The sequence below is a fragment of the Neophocaena asiaeorientalis genome, unplaced genomic scaffold, assembly GCF_003031525.2.
Source record: "Neophocaena asiaeorientalis asiaeorientalis breed wild unplaced genomic scaffold, Neophocaena_asiaeorientalis_V1.1 scaffold78, whole genome shotgun sequence".
In the NCBI taxonomy this organism is placed as follows: Eukaryota; Metazoa; Chordata; class Mammalia; order Artiodactyla; family Phocoenidae; genus Neophocaena; species Neophocaena asiaeorientalis.
The window spans coordinates 11418525-11436968 of record NW_020175018.1 but is presented as its reverse complement, the minus strand read 5'-3'; the positions used below and the strand labels follow the sequence as shown (position 1 = coordinate 11436968).

The 18444-nt window shown below is 51.6% G+C and overlaps 1 protein-coding gene across 1 annotated transcript in view; it reads right to left on the bottom strand.

Annotated features, from left to right (window-relative positions):
- MVB12B (multivesicular body subunit 12B) overlaps positions 1 to 18444 on the bottom strand; it is a 199162-nt gene that overhangs the window by 66513 nt on the left and 114205 nt on the right. The window contains exon 8 of the mRNA XM_024762198.1: positions 12362 to 12456. Within this exon, the coding sequence (XP_024617966.1) occupies positions 12362 to 12456 (95 nt within the window). The remainder of the gene's footprint in view (positions 1 to 12361; positions 12457 to 18444) is intronic.

Below are 18444 nucleotides of genomic sequence, written 5' to 3'. Positions count from 1 at the left end.
GCAATTACCAATTTCTGAGCTAGGATGGGGGGTTGGTCTTCTATGACACCAAGAAGTCCCCTGAACTGGGCAGGGTCCCTCCAGGTGTGAGTTGTGAGTTCTCCTCTGGCCCTGCCTAGTGGACCAGCTGCCCCTCCTGATTGTATTTTAGGCGGGGTGGAGGTGGGGGTCTTACTGCAGGTGACCAAGCCCAGCGCTCCCTGGAACGACAGTGTCTGCGACAGTCATTCAGCTGCCATCTCTGCGGGGCCCGCTCAGCGCAAGGCACTTCACATCCATTATCCCTAATCCTCAAGATTCAGAAGAGGAGACGAATGAAATGTTACACAAATTGTCCAAAGTCATGCAGCTGGGAAGGGCGGATACAAAGGGTGGATTTCAAGAAGCAATCCAACGACAAATATCACCGAGCGCCTCCCGCGGGCCGGGCCCTGCTTGGACACACACCAGTGAATGAGGCTCGTGGTCCTAACCTCCTGGGACGGACCCTGGACTCCAGCAGAGAACTGAGCACTGAACAAGACGTTGTAACCAAAGACAGGTCGCCCTTATCAGAACCGGGAAACCAGTCAGACGGCCAAAGTTTACAAGCAGCGTGGATAGCCAAGAGGCTTATGGCCAGAGAAGCTGCCCAAGCTGGGCCTATAAAAGGTCCAACCACCTTTGGCAGAAGGGTGAGTGGGGGCTGTGTAATTCGTGAGCCAAAGGACCCTCTGACAGGAGTGACACTGACATTTTGTTAGCACAGGGCATATTTAAGGTAAACACAGGAGGCAATGGAACAGAAAGATGGGTGCGTTTATTGCCTCCAGATAGGAAGCGATTAAGTACTTCTAAGTGTGTCACCAGGAGCGATGCTTAGGGCCAACGAGGCACGCTCTCCTCTGTCCTTCAAAATTATGGATGTTGCCTCGCCAGTGGATCATGAGATCGTTCACACTGTAAAACAAGCCAGGCACGAGAAACCGCGCTCTAAACAAAGGATCTCAAGCTTGGAGGAGTTCTGCCTCACTCACCGTCTGAGACAATCAAAACACAAATCTGAGGAGTAAGGAGCCTCGTTCTCCGGGGTATGTGATAAATACATCCTGTCCAAACCCTAGCTGGAGCAGTGAAGGTTGTGTTTTTAAACATAAAAGGTTAAGACCACCACTGGCCATTTATAAAAAGAGGGAAGAAAGCATTGGGTATTCAGGACACAAACACCCACTGCACAAAAACGGATGGATTCAGGTATTCTGTCCAGAGGGAAGGTGGCTTCACTGCTACAAAACAGATCAGAATGTCTTTTGTCCTAATGTTAGCAGTTAAATGCATTCGTCCTGACATCCTTTGTGACAGACAGAGAGGATAACTCCTGATCTCATCACCGAATTCCGTACAGCCATCCAACCTCTCCCTGAGTTCTGCCGACGCCCACACCTTTACTCACTAAGTCTTCAGGAGTTTAAAGACGCTCACCTGGAAGCTGATCCCCTGTGACTACCGTCATAAGTCAGCCAGGCTGGAGCCTGGGAGCTGGGCCACGCGGGAGAGCAGGAGAACCTAGGCAGTGGGGCCAGCAGGACGGGAGCTGCGACCAGGAGCTCAGGAGAGGGTCGCACAGGGTCTGGAATGGCTCAGTGACCTCAGCAGAGGCTGGCACCTTAGGAGGCCCAATCTAGAGAACGAGGCTTCAAAGCAGATGGCACTGAGGTGACTGTCAGTTCAAATAAGAGGCCTATTGTGGGCAGGGTCCGGGAAGCTGGGACAGGGGAAGAAGACGCCTACACTTCAGTCCCAAGGTGTGAAATGGTCTGTTTGCGCTGCCCACTGCCACCACAGGGCTGATGGAAGGCCACAGCAAGGGGACATCCAGGTGCCCTGGGCTCCACACCCCACCCCACCCCCCAACAAAGGTCTCCGTCTCTGACACAAGACCAGCAGTAGCCTTGCCTACTGATGGAGAGGAGGTTCCTTGAAGCATCTGGAGTATTCCCTTTCCTGGTTGGGAAAGCATCTGAGAAGGGGCGGCAGGGAGGCGCTGTGGAATAATTACAACCATCATCAACACATCTACAGCACCTTCCACGCACCAGGCGTGGTTCTAATCTTCACTACAAACCACTGCCATTCCCATTTAACAGAAAAGGAAACTGAGGCCCAGAAAGGTGAAGCCGCTTGCCTAAGGTCACTCAGCTTCAAGTGAGGGGCTGTGTGCTCACCTCTTCACCGTTCTGCCCAGCAACCGCCAATAGGAGCCACACCGCTCTTGGCAGTGCCCTGCGGACTGGGGGGGGAGGGTCATTGCCAGTCAAGGATCAAAGGCCTCACTCTGATGCGGTCCCAGAGATGAGGGGCCGGGGATCATCTGAGATTGAAACAACACTGAGACCTAATAAACCGTGAGCCACTCGGGGTGTGTGTGTCCTTCCAACTTCAGTTGACAAAGGCAGGGAAATGGTCCACAGCCAGAAGGAGCGTCCTCCAGGCCAGCGCTGGGAGCTTAGGGTCTGGATGGGCTTGAATCTCAGCCCTCCCGCTTACTGGCAGTGTAACTGTGGGCAAATCACTCTCTCAAACCTGTTTCTCCACCTGTAAAATAAAGATACTTATTTTATGAGGCTCGAAACAAGGCTTGAACGTAGGAACTCAGCAACGCTGGCAGCTGTGCTGTATCTGTAAAATAGAGATAGTAGTAGTAACAGTACAAATCCTAAAGGTTTTCTTGGCAAGGATTTGTTGGGATTAAATAACAAAATGCATGGAAAGGGCTTACTCCAGAGTCTTGTACACAGTAAGTGCTAGAAGAAGGCTAGGTATTATTAAAATAAATGAATGCAATCCATTTTAATAAAAGCAAAAACAACTTCAGCTCCCTAAATGTGTTTAAAGAATTTCCCTTAATTATATCATTTCCCCCTCTCAGCTGACAGTCTCTTATTGCGACACAGGGAGAGACAGAGATAGAAAAAGGAACAAAGGGCTAATCCGATATAAGCTGCTCCTAGGCAGGAGTGTTCGGTAAACCTGACGACTTCATTCACCCCAGAGAAAACCTCTGAAGAAGTGCTAAGAGCAGATGAAGAGCTGGGATTAAGCGTCTTCCCTTTGTTTCCAGCATTTCTCTGGCTAGGCCTTCAGAAAGGACCACAGTCATGCTGCCTGCCAGGAAGGGAATTACGATGGGGAAATGGAGGCATATTTCTGCTTAAAAACTAGACAAAGAAGGTAAACATGCAGGGAGAAAGGTGTCAGAAAGTTGGTTTTTCTCTAACTGTCCGTGTCTGGGAAGTTTATAGTCAAGACAGCGTTTGGATGGAATTTCTCTGAAGTCTGGAGTCAGTAAGTACACATCTGCTAGTAACACCTCAGGTATCCCAACCCGAAAAACACACAGGCTCCTTCCCACACAACCCCAGCCCTGGGAGGTGGGTGTTACCACTGCTACCTTAGATACTAGACAGTGGTTGACACAGAGGAAACTTCCAAAAAGTATTAGCTGAACTACAGTTACATTTGAATCACTGATGTTGTTATTGCAATTACTGACGTCGAGAGACGTGGGCATTTAGATCCAGAAACGCGTGGTGCCGAGCCTGGCATCACCGGGCTAGCCAGCAGGAGAGGCTGGGCCTGCACCCGGCTCTTCCCACTGCCTCTCAGCTGCCTCACCCGAGGATTTAAGAGGGGGACGTGGCCCATTAAACCAACGCTGCCTACACTCCGCCGTGCCTAAAAACCGAAGCGAGACTGAAGGCACGGCAGGGGCGTGGCCACCTTTTAAGAGCACTGAAGTATCTGTCACCTAATAATATTTTTATTTTTCACGATGACGAAACTGGAAGAAGTCGTAACTTTCTCCTGCCGGTGGAGCCCAGGAAAAGCAGAAATGAAAGCCTGGAGCGGAAGGCAGCCAGCCCACCAGCACTTTTCCTCCAAAGACACCAAAGGCACGTTGGAAGATTTTATGGAAGTGGCCAGCTCACTCTGCCAAGTGCGTCTTTCCTTCCTGCCCTCAAGCCAGCATCCTGTCACCTTCCCGAGAAGGGTTCATGGGCTGCCTGCCACGGAAAGCTGCCAACGTCTAAGTGACGATGCGTGACAGCGGGCCTCGGTTTCCAGGGGATGCCAAGCCGAGCCCTGCCAGAGCCTCTACTGCAAGTTTCTCTGGCCTGAGGAAGATGTTTTCGCTGAGCACTCAGAGAGCTCTGACTGCTGAGAAGTAAAATCTCACAGATACAACCATACAAGGGAGCACGGGGCCAAGATGAGCCAGCGTGTCCTGAGCAACAATCCTCCTCCAACCTCTGGGCTCCGACTCTGATCACAGCCCTGCAGGGGAGGCGAGGATGGAGGGAAGTGACATTCCCGCACTGCCTCCTGATTTGTAACATACTCTTCGACGTCCTGGATCCTCTCAGCAATCCTGGGAAGCTAGTGGGCGGTTACTGTATTCTTTTCCAGGGGTGAATAACTAGCGTTGAGTGACTTGCCCAGGGTAACATAACGCAGGGCCCTTGCACAGCTCCAGGCAGGAACCATTCACACGCGTTGTGCAGTGCGGCCATTCACAGTGGCTCTGTGTGATGGCCCCACGTGCTTCTGACCCCAAACGCCCCGTCAGTCACATGCTGAACCTTCTTCCCCACGCTTCCCTCGAAGAGGGAACACGGGGCCTGGCACACGGCAGCGCTGTCTGCTGAATGAACAGGGAAGTAAACAGTCGTTCTGGTCTCTTTGCCTTTAATTACAACCGCATGGATTCAAAAAGGATTGAAGACAGCCTCCATCGTCTCTTCTAAACATAGCCTCTGCTGCCTCAGACTGCTCCCAGGTGAGATCGTCCTAACACAAAGCAGTGTGGGAGGAGACCAGCAGCCCTGACTGGAAGGGACGCAGACAGGCTTCATGAAGAGGTAGTTGTAGGAGCAGGGCTTCAAGGATGGGTCAGCAGAGAAAAGGAGAAGAGACGATGGGGCCACCTGGGCCATGGGACTGGCAGGGGCGGATGCACAGAAAGACACAAAGATGAGGACACAGGGAGCGACCCCGGCTGCTGGGTACAGAGGAAGGGACGCCAGAGAGGTGGAGACTGGCCACTGACAGCCCCAACGCCAGGCAGGTGAGGTATGAAAGAACGCAAGGTCTGATCTGAGAGGCTGTGCTTTGGGGACATGAGTCTGCCACCTGGGCAACTGGACTGAGGACTGATAAGCCAGGTCCAGGAAGTGCGAGGCACCAACACCCGGTACCTGCCGGGCCCGAGCCCAGCCAGCCCCATAAGCGGGGACACAGGAGAACACCAGAGGACCACGCCTGATGCTCATGTCCAGAAGATGCGCCGGGGGAACTGGGCATGGCTCTGGACCTCATCTGTCGTAAGATGACCCAGAGCCCAGCCAAGGGGTTTCAGGGTCTCTCTCCGCAAAATCCTAGCAGAGGCACTTGCAGAGCGGAGCACCTCGAGTTCCCAAGTGCCCTGCGTGTCTGCCCGCACACACCGTTCATTAACTTCAGTGACCACGGTGGCTGTATGAGAGCACATCCAATCAGCCAGGCCTACGTGAATATTTGCACTCTTGAATCTTTTGCATTTCGAAAGGGTTAAAGCTTATTATTAGCATATAATTTACAGTCCTTTCTCCCAGGAAAGGAATAATGCACAGTAAATGCCACATTCATTTTAATAATACATGTTACAGTCTGTGCCCAACATCTGCACAAAGGTAAAGGAGACAGATTTTTTTGACGTGTCCCACTCTGCCATCTAAACACAGGCTTTTTGTTTCTTAAGTGACGGAAGGTTTAATCAAGAAAGCAGGCAATTCATCAATCGAAACAAGGCAGCGTGTGAGCGCCCGACAGCACACACATGGTTGTGTACAGAGCAAACCCGGCCACCTGTCACCCGCACCTTCGCGCCAGGATGTACAGATACACTATGCGATTAAGTGCCCACCCACTCCCATTCATTTCTGCTTTTCCTTATTCTATTCTCCTTTGTTGTCAGGGCAGGAATAGATGGATAGACAAGGGACGCAATGGCCGTTAGAGGGGATGATAAAAATTTATATGTCTTTAACAGAACTTATCTCCTCCTTGATCTGAGCACCGTTATTATAAATATCTTTCCACTTCATTGAGGAATTTTCCTCATATGCTATAATCTGGGGCTGCATCAAACTGATGTTTCTCCCGCGGATCCCTGCCACCCTCCCACGTGCTCACCCCCCACCTCTCCAACCAGTCCTAGGTGAGTCTGAAAATCCTCATCGGAGGATAAAGGAAAGGAGGGGTCTGACGTTCAAGGCCACAAAAGCCGCGTGAACATGTCCATTAATGACAGAGGCCACAGGGGTACCTGCGAACGCAGAGGGCAATTCACATTACTCCGGGGCTCCCACTAGAAGCTGGCGGCCCTTCCCCTCTTTTGAGGTTGTCAACCCAATCGCAGGCTGACACTCACCCACATGCATGGGAAAAGGAGAAACACACACACGCACACGCACACGCACTCCACACGCAAACTCTGCAGCATAAACGTGACATGTGGAGCAGCTGTCTGTTAGAACACCTTACACAGAAAAGAACAGCATTTCTCACACACCCTATTGTTTTAGTCCTTTGGTCTTCATTTTCTGGCCCAGCAGTGCTTTATGATCATTACAGTATTAAGTTTATTTCCGATATTCCAGGTGAGCTTTTTTTTTCCTAATTAAAAGACAGAAATAATGTAATCACCAGAAATGAAAGGAAAATATGTTTGCAGTTGTTTGGTAGGCTGCAGATGGGTTTTTAAACGATCACACTGTGAAATATACAGATTTTCTTTCATAATAAGATGAAGGGCTGATGGCAGAAATTTTATCCAGTTGGATGAAATATATAAATCATGAATTTCATAATACTGATAATTAAATGTCCATCTTCCAATTTAAATGAGGACTAGATTAAAACTGCATGGAGAAGGCTGATATTCAGAAATCATTAATTATTTTTAATTGCTTTGCGCTTTCCCGGTCTGATGTCAGAGTTACACGGCTCGTACGGGGTTCTGTGTTTCAGATAAAATTCTCCTTCTCCCTGCACGAGTGTCGTGGCTAAACTGCTGGCCGATGGACTCAAGCTTGTCCACTCTCACACGCTTCCTGATGTCAAACATCTTGAAAAGGGACCGGTTTTTAAGAGGCAACAGCTGTGCAGGGCAATAAGCTGGCTTTTCCAGCAATCAAAAAACAAAAGCAAAAACAAAAACAGAAACAAAAAAACCCTGAAGAAAACAGAAAAACTAAAGGCAAGGTGACCACAGCCCCTGTCTGCCGGGTCAGTTCCAGGTTCCGGCTTTGTCCTGATGCAACTCTGTGACCCTTTCACTCTCAAAAGTGACGAAGTGGAAAATAAATCATGTGGTCAGCCTGGTGCTGACGGACAGATGAAGATGTCAGGCGCTAAAAGGTGCTTCCCTGCACCACGAGGCCTCGGCGCATTTCTGCATGTGGCTCATCCTGAAACTGCGGGCTGAGCTGGAGATTTTTGGTTTTATTACATGCTGGTTTTAACATGCATCTGCTTTGCTGTCCTAATTTATACGACTGTGTCAATTTTTTTCAAAACGGAGAAAAACAAGTTCTTTGGTAAAAATTCTTTACATGGCGCTATAAATCAGTTTATAACCACCACAAAAACAAGACTCTTACAACGTAGTGTCCCATACCTACTGTCACCTGTTCCTTAAGTAAAACCTGCCACGTGGCCGACAAGACATTCCTAGGTTGCCTCTAGGACAAGCAATCCTGGTGCCTCTGGGCTGAGCTGCTTGTTACAGGGACCCTCGGCACAGATGGCCCTCAGGTTGGACAGGACGTTGGGGATCTCCTCTTTCCTGACGTCCCCCGAGGTCCCCAGCCTCTAAGGCACATGACACCCAGCACAAGAGCATTTCTTAAGAAACATCTCACTCAACTTCCAAACATTTTAGGGGTTCAAACATGAGTGGATCTGCCTCACGTGGGCATACAGTCTGTCCTTATCAAACTCACGGAAAAGCGGCCGTTCCCAGCACCTTACAGGGCCCTCTGTACGAAGAAAAATTCATAAAAGGAATAGTTAGGCTCTCCTTGAACAACCAGCTTATTTTTAGGTTGTCCGTAAGGAAACTGTTGACTCAGAACCAAATCCAGAATCTCCGCTTCATGCAAAGCCTCACCCACAGCTGCACCCTACTTTGCTATCCTGTATTTTCATTCCCTCTTACTGTTCCCCTTCCGTTCTCACTTTGTTACATGCATTTTTGCAGCTACCTTAAATCTTCCTGGAATAGGTGGAAGAGAAATGAGCAAACGGTCAGACACCTAAACATCTAAAAAAATTATAAGGAAAAAAAAAAGGGAGGATACCATCATCTGGGACTAAAGTAGAAGATGTTCAGGAGAGAGAAGATATTCTTTAAAAGAAAACTAACAGCCACTAAAAGTTCTGACAAGGAAACTTAGGAACTGGGGCTTTGGGACAGAATCTAGAGAAATCAACATGGCCCGGCAGCAAGTCCTCCCAGGAGAAGATCTTAAGGGCATGTAATTGAGGGAGACACACCGATAAGAACATCGCCAGGAAAGCATGAGCCCATGAGCTGCCACTTATCACAAGTAAGGACAATTTAAACAGTGGTTTGCCAACCCTACTATATGCAGGTTACAGAGTGAGACAAACCAGGTGCCCACCATTTTATTTCATCTACTCTTTCAAAGAAAACCATCCTCAAACCCTAAGGAGTGAATAACATGGTGATGGGGAATTTGAGGGGCAAGAAAGGTGAGCAGCCTGGTGCTTTCAAGCTCAGTCGGTGTCTGCGGGGCCACTTGGCGCAAAAGATAAGTCTGTGGTCTCTGAGGAACATCAGTGGACAGGAGGTTCCAGGAGACTGAACAACACAAAAAAATCATGTCCTCAAAAAGGGATAATAAGATAGTTATTGATCTGTGGCCTGGAAGTGATATCCACTAGAATTTGAAAGCGTGTGATGGGTCAGAAGACTTGCGAGCACTCAGAAAAGACGGCGAATCACTGGAATCTGCAAGGCTTCCCAAGAGCGTGACAAGTTAACATCGGTCCTATGTTGTTTCTTCTTACGAGCGCAATATGTGCGATCACAGAAAAAGGAGACACCGCAAAGAAACAGAAAGAAGAGCAGGAAAATCCAGTGAAAACCACTATAAACACCTCGGCATGTGCCTTCCCAGACCTTTAGATGTATTTCTTAAAATGAGATCACACTGCACGTCCTGGCTGTCACTTAACAGCATTCATGCACATCTTTTTATCTAAATCAGAACTGTTTCTGATGCTTGAGAAGTTAAGGCCACTGTATGGATGTTTCATAATTTAACCACTTGCCTTTATTTTAGACATTTATGATATCCACCCCCCTGCCCCTTTTTGGGGTATTATATTTAAAAAGCAGCAGTGCTCGCCCTTGTGGATAATCTTTTTTGCACATCTGTATTTTCCAGAAGAAATTCCTGGAAGAGGAAGTGTGAGGATCAAAGGTGTGCTTCATGGCCATTTTGATGAGGGTACAAGATGGCAGAGAAGGGAATAAGCTTCTCAGGATTTCAGCACCATGTTCCTCACCCCAATCCTGTGGGCAAGAGAGAACTACCCACTGGCTGGACAGTGCAGAACAGTCGGCATGCAACGCTGACGGGATGCGTGGTACCCCAGATGGCCGGAGGGATATGAACATACAGTAAGACAGCCCCGCTGAACACGGGAGCACCGCGCAGAGATGGGCTGGGCTGCTCAGAGATGGTGGCCCAGACACTGTAGGGTTGGAGCAGCAAATCAGGACGATCACCTGCCCCAGAGGTCATAGAGGGTACTCCCAGGCAAGGCAGACACTAGGCTAAATGCTTTCCTTCCTCTCCCCTTCCTTCCACAACCATTTCACGAGCACCTCTGTGTGCTGGGGACAGAGCTACATGCTGTGCCCACCGGTCTCTCAGCAGCTCTGAGCAGTGTCTCTCCCTCTGCAGGCAGGACAGGGATGAACTGTCTCAGTGAAAGGTACAGAAGAAATATATTAACAGATATGCCCTTGGGAAAACACTTAAAAGTACATATTACTTTAATAACCATACGTATAAATTAAATGTAGGCTGCTCTTCAAACTTCTAATAACATTGTTTGGAAACCTACTTATCTTAGGAAGGGACCACAAGCAAGGGGAGCAGTAATCAAATAGTTTCAGGAACGAACCAGAGCAGACCAGGAGTTCGCACCAAAGGCTCAGTGCCTGACATCCGCTGCGAACGTGTGCCAGAGCTGCTTGGGGAGGAGAACAGTTTGGTGATTCGTTCCACTACCAGCAGAGCGCCAGACATCATGGCTTTGGGCACTGTGCACGGGCTGGGGGCTGGAGCACATGCTGCCTTGACTGTTTTTGGAGTGAACCACTGAAACCTTAACTTCGCAATACCAAACTGAGACATGCCACTCAGTGCCAAATACTGTTGGAACGGGGGGGTGGGGGTGGGGGGGGCGTGGTCTCTGCTCCCTTTTAGCCAGAATGGCTCGCAGGCAGGCTGCCGCTGGGCAGGCTTCCCAGCTGCACGCACCACGGCTGCCAGTGTTGAGTTTGCCGGCCTTACGGAGCCCGCGGGTCCCGCAGGGCACGCCTGGCAGCATCACAACAAAGCAGTCCTGGACCCTGGCTTTGATGCTGCCACCACCGAGGAGGCCCGAGCTGCCTGCTGCCCTGGGCCACAGCCTCGACTACCTCTGTTTGGAAGATAAAATCCAATTGACTGACACTTACGCAAACGTAACAGGAAGTTTCTGAATGGCTTCCCCTGCGTCTTGAGACTGTTACCTCGGTATTGCTAAACTAACAGCTGAAATGAACCCAGACAACACCTCATCAAAGCCGCGGGGCGAGGAAGCAGTGGCCCAGAGGCAGACAGGAACATTCCTGCCAAACCAGAGGAGATTTTACTCTGTGGGCCCTTCTCTGCAGAAACGTCAACAGCTGGGAAAGCCATCAGCGAATCCAGGTACGGTGGGGGCAGCCGAACCCCGTGGCTGGAAAAAGATTTGCGAGCTGGAGGGGAAAAAAGTCATCTGCTGTGATTGAGCTCTCCTTATGTGCATTCGGAACGGGGCCGCCCTGCTGGATTTCACAGACCTATTTTGCACCACTCTGCCACTAGGCATCTGGGGAAATATTCAGCTTTTCTACAAAATAGGTCATCTTTCCACACTTGTTACGCTCCTTGTCGACTCTGCTGAAATAGCCAGTGCACAAAAGAAATTCTCCCTGGAGATGCTTCTCTTCGACCACACGTTCCCGCTGCCCTGGGGAGCTTGGCTCCTGGAGAAAAGCCAGGATGAGGGCTTTGAGAACATCCCCGTCCTTCCCCTTTCCCTTCCCCAGCAGGAGCGCCACCCAGAAACAGAACAACTGGCCTTTGCTCATACTTCCAAACCTATTAGGGCGTGATCATAACAAGAAAAACTAATGCTGACACGACTTAGACCATTGTTCTATTTCATCTGTTTAGTAACCTGAAGTTGCAATTTTTAGAAAAAAGATTACCTTTCAAATAACCAACTCATTATGGTACATGAATGAATGCCATGTTCCCGTGTTCAAAACATCACTCACCATTAAGGGTACGTGCTGGTAAGTGGCACCCACTTGCCATTTCCCCCTTATATACAAACGCCCCCCAGCTGGAGGCCCCGTATAATCAGAGTCAAGTTTGTGGGTCTCCTCAGCTCTTAGCAAGTCACCTGCCCCGCCAGGCACCTAATGAATCTCAATTCTGTAATAAGGCTTGTTAAGTTTTTTGAAAAAGGAAACCAGGACTGACCAAGTTCCTGCCAAGGTAACACTATCCACTTCAGGGCCGAGTTCAGAAATCACAGACTCATACGATGGGGCCGGGGGTGGGGGAGACGCCGGCACAGCCGCTGGTCACAGACCTGGCTTTGAGAAGTGAGAGATGAGGACAGACGTGGATACGGAGGGCAGGCGGCACCAGGCCTCAGGTCTGCGGGGTCCCCAGTCCCCGCGGGGAACCTGCCCTGGATCTGGCAGGTGAAGGATGTGGTGACTATTCTCTGGAAACCTCCCTTCAAGCTTGTGAAATCCACGCATTGTTTTTCATCAGTTTCAAAACATGCTGAGGATCTGGCCCTTCACTAAGCGCTACAGTGACACAGAGGAAAGGGAAGGCCTGGTCCCTGCAGGGAACAGGCCCCCTGCAGGGGTAAAAAGAGAGGTAAGACACACAGATGCCGTTAGCAGCCAGGAAGCACGTAGAGGGAGGCGGTGCCTGGGACACAGACGCGCTAGCTGGCCCTTCGCAGCGGCCGCACGTACCTGATATGGCATACAGATTGGAGTGCTGGTACCCATAGTCAGCCCGAGTGCTGTTCCTGCCTCGGAAGGTAGCAGGGAGCGTGAGAGAGATGTGCCTGAGAAAGACAGAGGAGAAAAAGGAGGTTACAGGGTGCACGGAGCAGTCCCCAAGGCTCAGAAAGCACAGGCGCCACCAACAGCCCACAGAGCCCGGGAAGCGGGCAGTCCTGGGGACCTCCGCCTTCTCAAGCAGGACTTGAGCTGCCCCACCAGCTCGAGTCCCCCTAGGAACTCAGAAGTTTCCAGACATCAGTGGCCACTTATTTCTATACAGGGAAGGACATCCAAGAGGAAGAAAGGGTTTCCCAAGCCTTAAGTGACGTGGCAGGTGCCCCGAGGAAGTGGGTGATTTAATCTTGATCTCTACCCACTGGGCAAAGTGCACCAGTGGGACCAGGATGCTCAGCTCTGAGCGCAGGACTTGGTTTGCCCTGTTGTCTTGGTCCCATTCCCCATCCAGTGGCTTCCACGCCTGTCCCGTGGGGCTGTGGAGGGTCACAGCCCAGGAAGCACTTTGTGAACGAAGGCGTTAGGTGTTATTACCACGTGTATCCAGGAAACGAACGCCCACTGAGAACCACAATGGCACGTTCCCCCGAACTGCTGTGTCCGCACGTCCCCCTCAGGTGGGAGCACACAGCAGGTGCTCAGAAAGTACCTTCCATCGACCCAGCTCATCTTTTATGGCGCAGGCGTTGGCCATTAAGGCCCACGTTGCCCACACATAAGCAGGTATCGATCAAAACACATAATCCACTTGTCGTGGTCATCAGCTGCCTTTAGCGAATGCCGAGAAGAAAGGTTACAATGATAGGAAAACCATTTAAAACCCAACAGGTCTGGGGGACAAAAGCAACACAACTGCCTCTTCGTGGTGTGACTGGGGGTTGGTTTGAAGTAGCTCAGTAGCCTGAGCTCTGGTCACACACAGTCATTTCTAAAACGGAAGAGGGGTGGGTAATGATCACATAAAGAAAGCTCACGTTCTACATGCTGCCCTTTCCACACAACAAACGCGTGACCTCCCAGAATGACTCTGGGCGGGGCCTGTTCCCACAGGCCCTGGAGGAGCAAACATCTGTGCCACCGGCCGGCCGGCTGGACCAGGGAGCGGGGCCTTGCTGAGTGTGAGTCCTGTGTCCACGGCTCAGTCCTGACGAACTGAGGATGCAGAGGCGAGTTACCCCCTGCAAGGAGCTCTCAGGCTGGGGGGACAACGGGGCAGGAACAAGCCACTGTGCCACAGGACACGTGCTGGGAGGAGAATAAAAACCACGTGCTGAGTGAGCACGAAAGCAGGCGGGTGGGGCTTCCGGGGACACTGCCTCAGAGGAGGTTGCCGGTCTTACAGGAGGAGACAGGAGCGACGGCAGTCAGGGAGAGCTGACTCTGCTGCAGGGTAAGGCTGCCTGCGGGAGACAAAGCCGGGGCCAGACCGAGAGGACACCAAACGCCGCACCAAGGGCTCATCCGCTTGGACGAAGGTTCTCACTCTCCATTCTGCGCGTCACAGCACAGATGCAGGCACTACTGCTAACCATACAGACTCACAGTCCCAGCTCCGGGGAGTCTGGTTCAGTGGGCCTTGGATGCAGCCCAGGAATCTCTCTGACAAGCCCCAGCAGTGCCTCTGAAGACACGCCGCGTTTGGGAACCCTGGGAGGGAGAGGAGCAGTTGCAGAGGGATTTGACGCAGTTGATCAATGCCTCTGACCACAGCACTTAGTCAATGAAGCTGAGCAAACAGAAGAATGAGTTACTGACTGTGGTTGTGGGTGAGCAGAGCTAAGATGGTGACAGGCGACCCTGCAGAGAGGGCTCGCCCTGAGCTGGGCCCCGGTGTCTACAGATCCCAGGGTTCTCTCGTGGCCCCGCACATCGTCCCCGCAAGGCAGGTACAGGGCCCGGTGCAAAACCATTGGGGGACCTGTCAAATGTCATTAAGAATTTCAAGATGGCGACAGCGGAGGCTGAGCGTTAAGCCAAGCGCGGGGCCCTCCTGAGCACGGGGCCCTGTCGGCACTGCACCCACTGTACACCGAGGGCTTTTCCAGGAGCTGGGAAAGAACTCACACCCCGAGACTGCTGTGCCCCGAGAGCCCTAAGAAGGTGCATCCCACCTAACTAAGGACACGGAACATCTGCACAGTGCGGCAGCCGCTCCAGGAAGCTCGCAGAGGAGGTGGCGTGTTGGCTGAACCTCGGACGACAGGTGCACCTGGGTGACTGCACAGAGGGCCTCCTCCTTGATGAGAAGACAGGGTCAGCCCAGCCATTCAGCTGTTAGAGATGGTTGAGCAAGCCGTGGCCCACATCAACCCAGATGGGTGGGGGAGGGGGGACTTGGGGCGGCAGGACAGGCAAGGTCCCTGCTTTTGCAGAGCTCACCCTGCAGCGGGGGACACAAACACGTCCATGAAGTTACAGGAGCAACGGCTGACGCAGGGCAAGCAGGAAGACTGTCCGCACTCCCCCGAGGAAGTGCTGTTCCGGTGGGGAACTGGGGGTGGGCAGGGTTGGCGGGGTGAGGCAGGGAGGGGCTCTGGGGCATCTCCTAAGCAGCAGGAGGTCTGGCTGAGGGGGGACCTGGAAGGAGGCCGGGGTGGTCAGGGCCTGAAGGCTAGGGAGAGGGTAGGGGACCAGGCTGAAGAGAGCTTCGGGGGCCACGGCACCCAGGACCCCACACAAGCTCTAACTTTATCCTGAAGGGTTTTTAAGCAGAGAAGTGACGAGATCCAACTTACAATTTTAAAAGATGACCTGCTTGAGGGAAAGTGAGGGAAAAAACCGAGATGCCACGGTAGATGGGAACAGAGCAGCCAATCACAATGAGGACTGTCATGGAACTGCAAGCACTTATGCAGCACCTACTGCATGCAGACTCAACAATTCCCATCAATATCGCCTGCTGTGACCCTCTAAGTGAACAGTTTTGGGGTAATTCTACGGCCCACGGAACTTAAGTGTATGCTAGAGAATCAAGCTGCCCAGTTCCTCAGCTGCCCTGTCCACAGGGACTTCCTGGCCGAAGCCTGCCTCTCTGGGGCAGCAGGTTTTGCCTGGCTGACCCCACTCTGCAACTCCTCCTTCCCTGGCCTAGTTCCTTCTGTCTCACAGCAGCCCCTCCTGGCTCCTCCCCAACCTTGTGAGGGTTGCTGTTGGCAAGGGCTCTGGTTTAGTGTGTTCTCTCACTCCACACACTTTCCCTGGGCAACCTAACCCACATCTGTACCCTGGTTTTAGCCGTCCTCACACACCAGCCCGCCTCTCCAGACTCTTGTCACTGCTTACCCCTCCCTCCACCAGGAAGAGTGAAGGTCCTGTACGTCTCTGAATCTGCCACGTTTTTTTCCTGCCTCAGCCTGATTCTTCAGCCACCCCACTCCCTCCTCCTAGAATCCCCATTTCCTCCCTTACCTCCTCTTCAAACTCCCCTTCGTCCTTCAAGACTCCACCTAAGCATCCTCATTTGGTAAAACCCTTGCTGGGCTTGTCCCAGGCTAGATTGGGTGTCTGTGCGTCCTTTCTCACTCCCGTTATCCCAAGACACCTTCTCAAGAGCAGGACCAGATCAGATCAAGTTGCTACCCCATTTTCTAGGACAATTTCTTCCCCAGGGTAGACAATCATTGAACAAATGGCCGTTGAACAAATCGAGTGTTGAACCTACGGCATTAAAACCCCTGGATCTTTTTGGATATGAACTGCTGCTGCCTCTACTATTGCATTTTCGCCTGTGTGTTTGCTGAGTTAGACTCAGGCGGTCTCTGCGAGACCCATGACACCACACATCCCACTCCCCTCTGCTACAGAGGAAAACAGGTATGACGTAAGAAGTCAGTGGTGGCAGCAACCAGGAATTTACAAGGGAAAAAACCGAAAAAGTTTCTGATCACATACGATAGACAATGTGGGGCTGATGCGGTAAACGGGAAATTAAAAGAGATTTCAAGTTGCAGGCCTGACTCTTTTACAGACCAGTTGCTCAATAGGAATCACTCAAATTGAAATCAGGTTACCAAAAACTCCAGCTCTGGTGGCTGACGGTGAGGGGGATGGGGCAGCATTAAGATCAGACAGTGGGACGGCCCCCGGCCAGAGAGGGCTGTAGGGAGAGGGGTCCCTGCACCACAAATAGCTGCTGCTTTTGCATTTTCACTTCTATTGTTCCTGGACATACGGAGGAAGGGACGTGGGGACAGGAGAACGAAAAGGCACTCCGAGGCCTCCCGTTAATGAGAGTGGACAGTTTGGGCCGAGGAGACAGATCACCTGTAGTTAAATCAAACCAAAAAGTCCCCTGCTGAAGGAGAAGTGGCCCAGGGGCGCTCAACCTCCTATCAGCCTGAAAGTGAGGACGGACAGGAACGGCCGTGCAGTCAGCCGAGCCTCAGAGCGAAATGAGATTCTAATTCCTCAGCATCTGGTGGGGACCCACCTGCCAGGTGCTGGGCTGGGTTCCTTCACGTATGTCACCTTGTCTAATCCTCTCAGCAACCTTTTTAGGCAGGAACAATCACTTTCAGTTAACAGAACAGGAAACTGAGGCCCTCCGAGACGAAGCTGACAGAAGCGCGCTAGAATTCATGGACAGGTCGGTCCACGTGTCCTCTGGAGGTTACCATCCTCATGTAAAAGTCGCCCTGATGGATCATCTTTACCATCAGGTATGCAGAGTGAGATCACTCAACCAGGAATCTGGGGTCCACCCTGAGATGCCCGGGGAAACCAATGATGCCAGGGACTCAACCTGTCTGCCACTTACTAGCTCAGTGACCCTCACAGGTCACAGTCCCTCTAATATGGGAGAAGGGGGGCTTCCCTGGTGGCACAGTGGTTGAGAGTCCGCCTGTCGATGCAGGGGACACGGGTTCGTGCCCCGGTCCGGGAGGATCCCACATGCCGCAGAGCGGCTGGGCCCGTGAGCCATGGCAGCTGAGCCTGCACGTCCGGAGCCTGTGCTCCGCAACGGGAGAGGCCACAACAGTGAGAGACCCGCGCACCGGAAAAGAAAAAAAAATACCCTTCTAATATGGGAGAAGGGAAAAGCTACAGGCAGATTTGGACACCCAGTGGAGGCAGTGCTGGTGCAGTGGTGAAGAGTACCGAGCCCAGAGTCCACCCGACATAGGTTCAAATCCCAGTGCCACCAGCAGGGGCTGGGTGCCCTTCAGCAAGGGGGTGTTGCCTCCCAGTGCACAGACGCAGGCAGAGCTGACAGCGCAGCACCAGGACGTGCCAAGCACGTGGCAGTACGATTCCTGTTCTGCTTCTTCCCCTTCCTGCCCTCCCTGGCACTGTTGTAAGCCCTGCTCGCGCTCGCAAGGGACTCAGTACAGGACCACTATGAAACGCCTGTAACCTTCCCTCTGCATTAGAATGAAACCTGAGCTGCCCCACAGCTGGAGGTCCTGCCAGTTCTGGCCCATCCCTCCTCTCTGACCTGGGCTTGTCTGTGGTCCCTGCACTCACACCCTCCAACCTCACCAGCTGCTTTTGGTCCCCTCCTTCCCTCACTCACATTCCCTCTTTGGGGCCTCTGCACTTGCTGTTCCTGCTTCCATCAGGCACCCCTCGGGAAGCACCCCGCCTCTCTCTGGTGGCACTCCCCCTCGACACTCACTTCCCTTTCTGCTGAGCCCTTCCCACTTAACAGGACTGTCGATTTGTTTATGTGTCACTAGGACACGATCTCCGTGACACTTTCTCTTTCCACTGTATCCTTAGTGCCTACAACAGTGCCCTGCACACAGTGGGCATTTAAAAATTATTAGGGAGAACCCTAGAAGATTACCTAATGCTGTTGAATGAACCAATGAATCCACTTCTGACCTGCAATTAGAGATCATTTGGGGAAACTTATAGGAATTCCTTCGTGATGGCATTGCTTATAAAGCCAAAAATGGAATCAAATTCAGTATCAAATAATAGGGGACTGCTTAAAAAATTACAGTACAGCCATCTGATAAAATATTTTACAGTCATTTAAAATATTTTAGAGACTACTTAATAGCCTGAGCCCATGCCCATTACCATAGCGCCTA